The sequence below is a fragment of the Fragaria vesca genome, linkage group LG5 (assembly GCF_000184155.1).
Source record: "Fragaria vesca subsp. vesca linkage group LG5, FraVesHawaii_1.0, whole genome shotgun sequence".
NCBI lineage: Eukaryota > Viridiplantae > Streptophyta > Magnoliopsida > Rosales > Rosaceae > Fragaria > Fragaria vesca.
In genome coordinates this window covers 16,128,982-16,137,183 of record NC_020495.1, presented here as the reverse complement: position 1 = coordinate 16,137,183, position 8,202 = coordinate 16,128,982, and the positions used below count along the sequence as shown (strand labels likewise).

The following is an 8,202-nucleotide window of genomic DNA, read 5'->3' as shown; positions in this document are numbered from 1 at the left end:
ACTTTAGCCGACGAAATTAATATTTCGTCGGCTGAATAATTTTTTTCGTCGGCTATAGTCTGTGAACTTTAGCCGACGAAATGTTTAAAAGTTTAGCCGACGAAAAAATATAATTTCGTCGGCTAAAGTGCATTATATTTACAGATCTAGACAACAACTCATCTGAGAAAAAAAAACTATACGTAGAACCTTCAAACGCAAAAAAGTCGTGAAATAAGATATGACCAGAATGGTGAAATACGTCTACGGTTGAAAAATCATAGTATTCCGGTAAAGTCTCGGTGTCGATAGTTGACTTACCCTTATTATTCACTATGCTGCAGATTTGGCGTTTGGTGTCTGATTGACTATTGTGATACCTTTCCGGAAGCGTAACGGCGTTACGAGTCAAACTCATTGCTAATGCCATGATGTATAGGCTTTTTTGGCCATCTGAATCCGTTTAGGGCTTCAAAATGCAGTTTTCTTATTTTCGATTAGAGTTGACCCTTTCGATCGAGCCCTTAACGTTGTCGGATCCAGTTGAATTTTTTACCAAAGACATCTTTCGTCATAATGATCATATCTGACGGTCGAATTTTGGTTTGTGAATTTTAGTCATCGGAATCACGTGTCTACTATTTACCGTTATTCGGGTTTATGGGGAGCCCTATCGTCGGAAGGTAAATGTCTCAAAATTTTTATATGGGCAGTTTCGTCTCATCTACGTGAGAGTTTTTTGTGGGCAGTTTCGTCTCATCTACATGAGAGTTTTATATGGGCAGTTTCGTCTCATCTACGAAAATATATGAAAAGTCGTCGGCTAAGGTCAAAAAATTTCAAAATTTTTTAGGCGGTAAACCAAAGTTGGAGGAAAATTTTCAAAGGACTTTAGCCGACGAAAATATATGAAAAGTCGTCGGCTAAAGTCGAAAAATTTTCAAAATTTTCAACCAAAATTTTTTGGCGGTCAACCAAAATTTTCAAAAGAGTTTAGCCGACGAAAATAAAGAATTTCGTCGGCTAAAGTTCTTTATATAGGCGAAGATGGATGGTAAGAAGTCTATTATCTGCCAGATTTTCTTCTCGGCCTAGCTTCGCCGTCAAGCCACCGGAGACCGTCACACTTGTCCCAAAAGCTTCGCCGTCGTCTCTACTTCATTGCTGGATAGGTGGTGCATCGAGTGGTGCCGCCGTGAGAGATAAATCGAGCTCCAAAACTCCGCCGGTTCGGATTCGGTGTCGAACAAATTTCTCCTTCTTTAGGTCACCATTTGGTGAGTTCTATATATGGATAAGTTGAGTTTGATTAGTACTACATTCCCCTAGAATTTGGTAGCTCGATTCGGTGTGTGTGAAGAGAATCGAAGATTTGAAGTTTTTAGGGTTTAAAATTGAGGATTTTTATATTTTCAGTCGATTGACCTGTTTAGGCTTAGAATTGAGCTTCGACTTCTTCTACAAAGTTGTTCGAAATGTTGAGAGGAAGATTCTGTCAAATTTTGGTCGTGATTGGAGGTGGCCGAAAGTTTCTGCAGTTTTTTTTTCAAAACCCAGAAACTTTAGCCGACGATATTTAAACACTATATTCGTCGGCTATAGTATTTTTAAATTTTTTATAAGGTTTAGCCGACGAAATATTTTATATTTCGTCGGCTATAGTTATTTTTTAAATTTTTATAAGGTTTAGCCGACGAAATATAGTAAATTTCGTCGGCTATAGTTATTTTTAAATTATTTATTACACACTTTAGCCGACGAATATATTAATTGCTTCGTCGGCTAAAGTCTGGGAAAAAAACCGACGAAATGTTTTTCGTCGGCTAACTGTGGGACTATAGCCGATGAAAAAAAAAATTTCGTCGGCTAAAGTCATCACCGACGACCTTTTCCCGACGACACTATAGCCGACGAGCCTTCGTCGGCTAAGATCTTAGCCGACGAATTAAGATAACAGGCCGACGAAAATTTTTCGTCGGCTAAAGTGCTTGTCCTGGTAGTGCAATTTTCCCTTGTATGAAATCTTAATATATACATTTGAACATGTATTGTCTGTAGAATAAGAAAAGTATTTTGTATGTCTTTATTAGTAATTTGGGCTAGGTTAGACCCATGGTAAGCTCATATTCAATAATTATTATTTTTTAATTCAATTGGATAGTTTGTAGTTGAGAAATTTTATATTAGGATGTGTGAATAAAATTTTTCTTTGTAATTTTATATAATACTATTAGTAATAATCACATTAAATATTGGGTTATAAAATTCATACACTATAAATTAAAATCCAAATGTCTTTTTTCTTTTTTGGTAACTTAAATTTTGTGTTAACAACAACAAAAATGTGTGGATTTCGCATCACCATTTCTCAAACTGTCGATTTCATTTCGTAGCTTTCTGTTTCCCCTTGCCGCAAAATGCAAAGGCACCAATTTTAATCCCTAAAGTTTACCCGTTTTCTTCTCAATTTTGGAGCCAATTGAACAATCAGATCTTCATTCGGAGGGGCCCAGCCTAGCCGAGACCTGCGGTGGCTCGGGGTGGAGCACAGAGCTGCGATCTCTTTCGGCTCTAGGTTTCTGTCTTTCAATCTTCAAGGTTTTCTTCTGGAAGTTTTCATCTCTTGTATGCTTAGTTATGCCATTGGGTTTTGCAGGATGAGCTTGATTGACGTTGTGGAGTTATCAAGTGATGATGAACTCGGAGAGGTGGATGTGAAACCTGTTAAGCTTGAGCTAGGTGCTCAAACTGTCAAGAACAAATTGTGGAAAACCCAACGTGCTATACAAGATTCTGAAGAAAATAGTTCCAGTGTATTAGACCAAGGGCAGTCTCCTCTGCATGACACTGGCATCTCTTGTATAAGTCTAGCACCACTTTGTCGACAATTCTGGAAAGCTGGCAACTACAATGATGGCATCGCTTCTAAACCCACATTTCAAAGTATTCTACTCTTGTCTCTTCTGTTATAACTTGCATCTTGTTCTCGAACATCTTGCTGTTTCTCTGACAGTCCTAGTTTCTGTCTGACAGATGGCAATAACTATCTACATGTCCACCCCATGTTTCTCCACTCAAATGCCACCTCACACAAATGGGCCTTTGGTGGTACTGTGTTTCTTTGCTTGTCTCTCTGGTTTGTGCATATGATTAAATGACTTCTATCGACAAAGGTCACATTCTCCTTTTATTTTTGCTTTCAGCTATAGCAGAACTCCTTGACAATGCAGTTGATGAGGTGATTGTGCAATTTCTTTTATGTTTGTTGAATAATTCTTAGCTGCTGCTTGTTTATAATCTGATGGTTTCGGACTAGCTGAAGGACTACATGTTTGTTTCATGGGACTAAATGAGACTGTGCTAAATAAGGAGTCCAGTTTAGTTAGTACTGTGTTTGGTGTTACTGGGTACTAACGTAACATCTTGTTTTCATTTTGGTCTCCATGGTGTTATTGTGGGTACTCAAATAGGTCGTCCTTAGATAACACCATCATTCTAAACCATAAACCAAGCAAACTACCCTCTAATCTCATGCAACACCAAACATGGGTTAATATTAGTACAACTTAAGACACCCCACATAAGTATAGGACAATCTTAAAAAATAAGGAGGTCTAATGTAGTCCTGAGTACCAAACGTCAGTATTGGGCTTTATTGTGCTATTCTTATTTCAATGCTTTTTTGACATGCGTCCTGTTACATTTGGCACTCACTCTTTTTTGTTTTTCATTTGTGCAGATCCAAAATGGGGCCACTTTTGTCAACGTAGATAAAATCTCAAATCCAAAAGATGGAAGCCCAGCATTGTTAATTCAAGGTATGGATTTATGAGGATTGGAGGGTTGATTGGTGTCATATCTACATGCTTTATAGGAACGAGTGTATTTTTAATTTATGTACTAAAATTTTGTTCTTTGTATAGATGATGGTAATGGCATGGACCCTGAAGCGATGCGCCGCTGTATGAGTTTTGGGTTTTCAGATAAGAAGTCGAAATCAGCCATTGGCCAATGTATAACGTGCATTCATTCTATAACCTGGTTTACTAGTCCTGTCACTCCTGTGGTACTTATTCCTTGACTTGTGTCCTTCCAGATGGTAATGGCTTCAAGACAAGTACTATGAGACTTGGTGCGGATGTTATTGTATTCAGCCGCCACCAGGATAAGAGGTTTGATTACAATAGCATTTTCAGCTTCTTTGTTTGGAGTCTAACCAATATTGTATTATTCGATGATATAGGCTATAGGAAAATGTCATATGCATTTCTCATTGTCTATAACCAAGTTATAAGATCTTGATGTTTGGATTATCCCTAATCTTTTCTTAGCTCCTCAGTGGGGTTTGCTAGGATAGTTTAGGGAGAGGGTTTGTGATTGAAGATACATTTATTTCCGGGACTATCTCTTGCTTGTTTGTTGCTTGATGGAGTGTGTGGGTAATTTTATCATTTGCAAGGGGGTTGGGGCGGTGGCTTGGCGGGAAGATTTTGGGTGAACTCCTTGCTCGCTGTTTATTTAGTTTATTAGAGTTTCTATGTAAGTTTGTTCTTACAGAGCTAAAATAGTGAGTGGTGTTGAGGTTCTACGACTGGTGTACTTTTTCCCTATTGGTGTATGAGGTGCAGAGGGATAGCTGAGAGCATCAGTCACCTTTTAGTGAATGGTCTGATTGCTTTGAGATTGCTCTGTAGTTCTTTAAGGTTGCTAGATTGACCGAGGGTTATCTCTTACTCTTATGTGATTATGGAGAGGTCTTCTGCCTCTGCCACCTGGAGGTGGAAAGGAAAAAGGAGCGTGGGAGTTATGTGGTAGCACTTCAGGTGGTTTGGTCAGAGTTTAAATTTGAGCGTAAATGAGAGACTAGTGTTTGTATGGGACCAGGCTAGATTCTCAGCCTTGCTGTGGGCATTGGTTTCTTCTGGATTCACTGCTCTTTTCTTCTTTCACCTTGGATCAGAAGCATGTAGTATAGTGTCTTGTGTTTCAAGTAGGTGTTGTTTGTAGTTCTGTTTAGCCAGTTGACCTTTTATTTACCTCTCGCGGCTTATATTTATAAGTGTTTCTGTTAAAGACTGCTTGTTCCCTTGGTGTGGTTTTTAGTTCCACTTTTAGTATGTATTAATATGAGTTTGCTGTTAACAAAAGTGAATTGCTTGTGAGTCCTGTATTCTGTATTTGTAAATCTATACGACCATTTTGCAATTTTGTTCTCGCTTTATTTAATTATTCCTTGAAAAACAAGGCATCCAGCATTTTGGATTTCTGCAAGTTGGGTAATATAAATATTGTTGTTTGCTTATTTGTTTCTTTTTTCTTTTTTCGTCAGGACATTGACTCAAAGCATTGGTCTTCTCTCCTACACGTTTTTGGTACGAACAGGACATGATAGAATAGTAGTACCCATGGTGAGCTTTATTGCCTCAGCTTTTAGTGTCTTTTTACGCTTACCAATATTTGTTTGTCTTGTGTTATAATTAAGACAGAAAGCGAAACTTATTGTTGTCTGTGGTAGTAAATATACCTGGACATATGGTGTGCAATTGTAAAGCCATATTTAGACTACCTTGACGGTGTGGTCTTTAGTTTTAGAAGCCATGCTGACAAGTTGCTATACGTAAATGCAACATGAACTCTAGTGTTCAGGTGGATGAGCACACACTTTATGTTTCACGAATGATCACTATGTTTCACATATCTCTATTGTCCTGATGTTTTTAGTTCCATGAGCTGCTGAAATGCTGCTTATCATTCTTGGTCTCAATCAGGATTACATGTCCATTGCAGGTGGATTACAAATTCAACCCTACAACTGAGACGTTAGATATAATGCACGGCAGAGAACATTTTATGTCTAATCTCTCCTTGCTGCTACAGTGGTCTCCATATTCAACAGAGGCTGAGCTACTGAAACAAGTAAGCTTCCACAGTTTTCTTTCTTAAGTAATAGCATTCTCATTGTTTCGAGAGAAATGGTGATTTTCTTTTATTCTTTTTTTTTTGGGTGGGGCGGGGATTATGTCTATGCTTCAGTTGTCAGCCAAATTGTTGTACAACAACGCCATTTATTCTATGTGGGTTTTTCTTATGCTTTATACATTATATGGGATATGTTTCTTCTATTTTTGCTAGCTGATTCATGTATTAATCTAGGTTACTAAATTTTGAAATGAAAGGGCAACTTACCTTTTCTCTACCAATATATATCAGCATATCTCTATTGCCTTGATGTTTTTAGTTCCATGTTTCATATTAGCTACTTGCCACTCAATTGATGCTTCATACACTTTGGTAGTTCTTATTTGCATCACTTGCTGATATACTGTTTGAATTTTCATTCGTGAGATGACAGTTTAATGACATTGGAGCACATGGGACAAAAGTTATGATTTATAACTTGTGGTTTAACAACGATGGGAGTCCAGAGCTGGACTTCAATACAGATCCTGAGGTCAATAATTTATGTGATTCTATTTTCTTCGTTTTGAATGTTGTGAAAGTAGTTTATATCAGTCTAAGGTGGTTTCTTGTACTTGGTTGTTGCAGGATATTCGAATTAGTGGCGATACAAAAAAAGTTAATGCTAGACTTGGATGGAAAGAAGTCAATGAACGGCACATTGCTAACCGTCTCCATCATTCTCTCCGTGTAAGCTTGTCATAGCCTATGTATACTTGAATCAGACATAGAAGATTGGAAGTTCTCTGAATGTATTTCTCTATGCTCCACAGGTTTACTTGTCTATCTTGTACTTGCGGATACCAGCAACCTTTCAAATAATACTGCGTGGGCGAGTTGTTGAACATCATAACACTGTCGATGATCTAAAATTTCCAGAGTATATCTTGTATAGACCTCAAACTGGGGGTACTGTGGAGGTTGTATTGAATTCATAGACAATATTTTTTAGTCGTTATCATATGAATTGGTTTTCTCTGCTTAAACAATCAATTGGCTTAAACATGCAGGGTCAAGTTATAACAACAATTGGATTTCTAAATGATGCTCCACATGTTAGTTACCACGGCTTCAATGTGTATCACAAGAATCGTTTGATACTGGTATTTTTCTTCGCTGAAATTAAGTTGAGGAATTTTTTTTTATAATTTTGTTCTATAATTGGTTTTTGATTCTATTAAGGAGACTTTTTTTTGTCTTTATATGATTTCCAGAAAAGCACCAGGACTATAGTCATAAGAGTTTTCTTCACCAATAGTCCTTTAACTATAGTGTACCTACCAATGTGATACCCCAACTCATTCGTACCAATGTAGTACCTGAACTTCCATTAAATTTTTTAACTATTCCGCTAACAAAAAAAGGTTAAAATGTCTTTTCCATATAGAGTCCGAATCTAGACAGGATCTCCTTAAACTCTTAAAGTAAGGATGTTTTTAGTTCTAGCATGTATTTTGACAATCAAAGCCACCCATTCCCTAGTTACTTACCCACATATGAATCCTACAAAAAATTAGCCAAAATGAAAAACGTTTAACCATTTGATTAGCACAATATTCGTTTTAATTTTATCTAACGGTCTACAATTGTTTACATCAATTTGAATGACCAAATGATTGTGGAATTAGTTGAAATTTTGTAGACATGTTTCTTGCATATGAATCTAGAGGATCAACGGTTGTGATCGTTAAAAGAAGTCATCTACTAAGTTAAAATAGTAGAGAGAGAGAGAGATTTTCTCAGCTAAGGACATACTTATTTATTTTTATGATGTGAATTTCCACTTTAGACTAACTTTTCAATCGAATTTTCACATCTCCACCGTCTAGTTTTTAGGTACTAACGTGTGGATCATCTCTGCAAATTTTCAGCCAAATTGGTTATCATTAAGGCACTCCAACTCAATCAAACCAATGGATGAACTGAATTCTGTCGAATTTGAACCGTTCATGTTTATAACAGAAAAACACAGTTTTGAGTGTCTTAACAATTATCAAATGGGCTGAAAATTTGCAGAGATGATCTACATGTTAGTACCTAAAGACTAGACGATGGAGATGTGAAAATTACGAACGAAAAGTTAAGTCTAAAGGGGAAATCCGCATCGTAAGAATAAATAAGGACATCCTTAGCAGAGAAGGACTATATATATATACAGTCCGTTTCAGATACGAACGTCTGCACCGCCTTACGGTGCGGATTTCCCTCCGTTCGCCACTGTACGGCGCCGGCGAGGGCCCGCGCCTCCACCCCAGCGGACTCTAG

The 8,202-nt window shown here is 37.4% G+C and overlaps 1 protein-coding gene across 1 annotated transcript in view; it reads left to right on the top strand.

Annotated features, from left to right (window-relative positions):
* The first annotated feature begins 2,500 nt into the window (after positions 1–2,500).
* Positions 2,501–8,202, top strand: part of LOC101304002 (MORC family CW-type zinc finger protein 3-like) — an 11,696-nt gene continuing 5,994 nt past the window's right edge. Inside the window, exons 1-13 of the mRNA XM_004299869.1 lie at positions 2,501–2,554; positions 2,636–2,922; positions 3,013–3,087; positions 3,183–3,217; positions 3,719–3,797; positions 3,903–3,992; positions 4,076–4,151; positions 5,309–5,387; positions 5,767–5,895; positions 6,332–6,430; positions 6,526–6,627; positions 6,711–6,857; positions 6,948–7,040. Of these exons, the coding sequence (XP_004299917.1) occupies positions 2,637–2,922; positions 3,013–3,087; positions 3,183–3,217; positions 3,719–3,797; positions 3,903–3,992; positions 4,076–4,151; positions 5,309–5,387; positions 5,767–5,895; positions 6,332–6,430; positions 6,526–6,627; positions 6,711–6,857; positions 6,948–7,040 (1,290 nt within the window). The 5' untranslated portion in view covers positions 2,501–2,554; position 2,636. The remainder of the gene's footprint in view (positions 2,555–2,635; positions 2,923–3,012; positions 3,088–3,182; positions 3,218–3,718; positions 3,798–3,902; positions 3,993–4,075; positions 4,152–5,308; positions 5,388–5,766; positions 5,896–6,331; positions 6,431–6,525; positions 6,628–6,710; positions 6,858–6,947; positions 7,041–8,202) is intronic.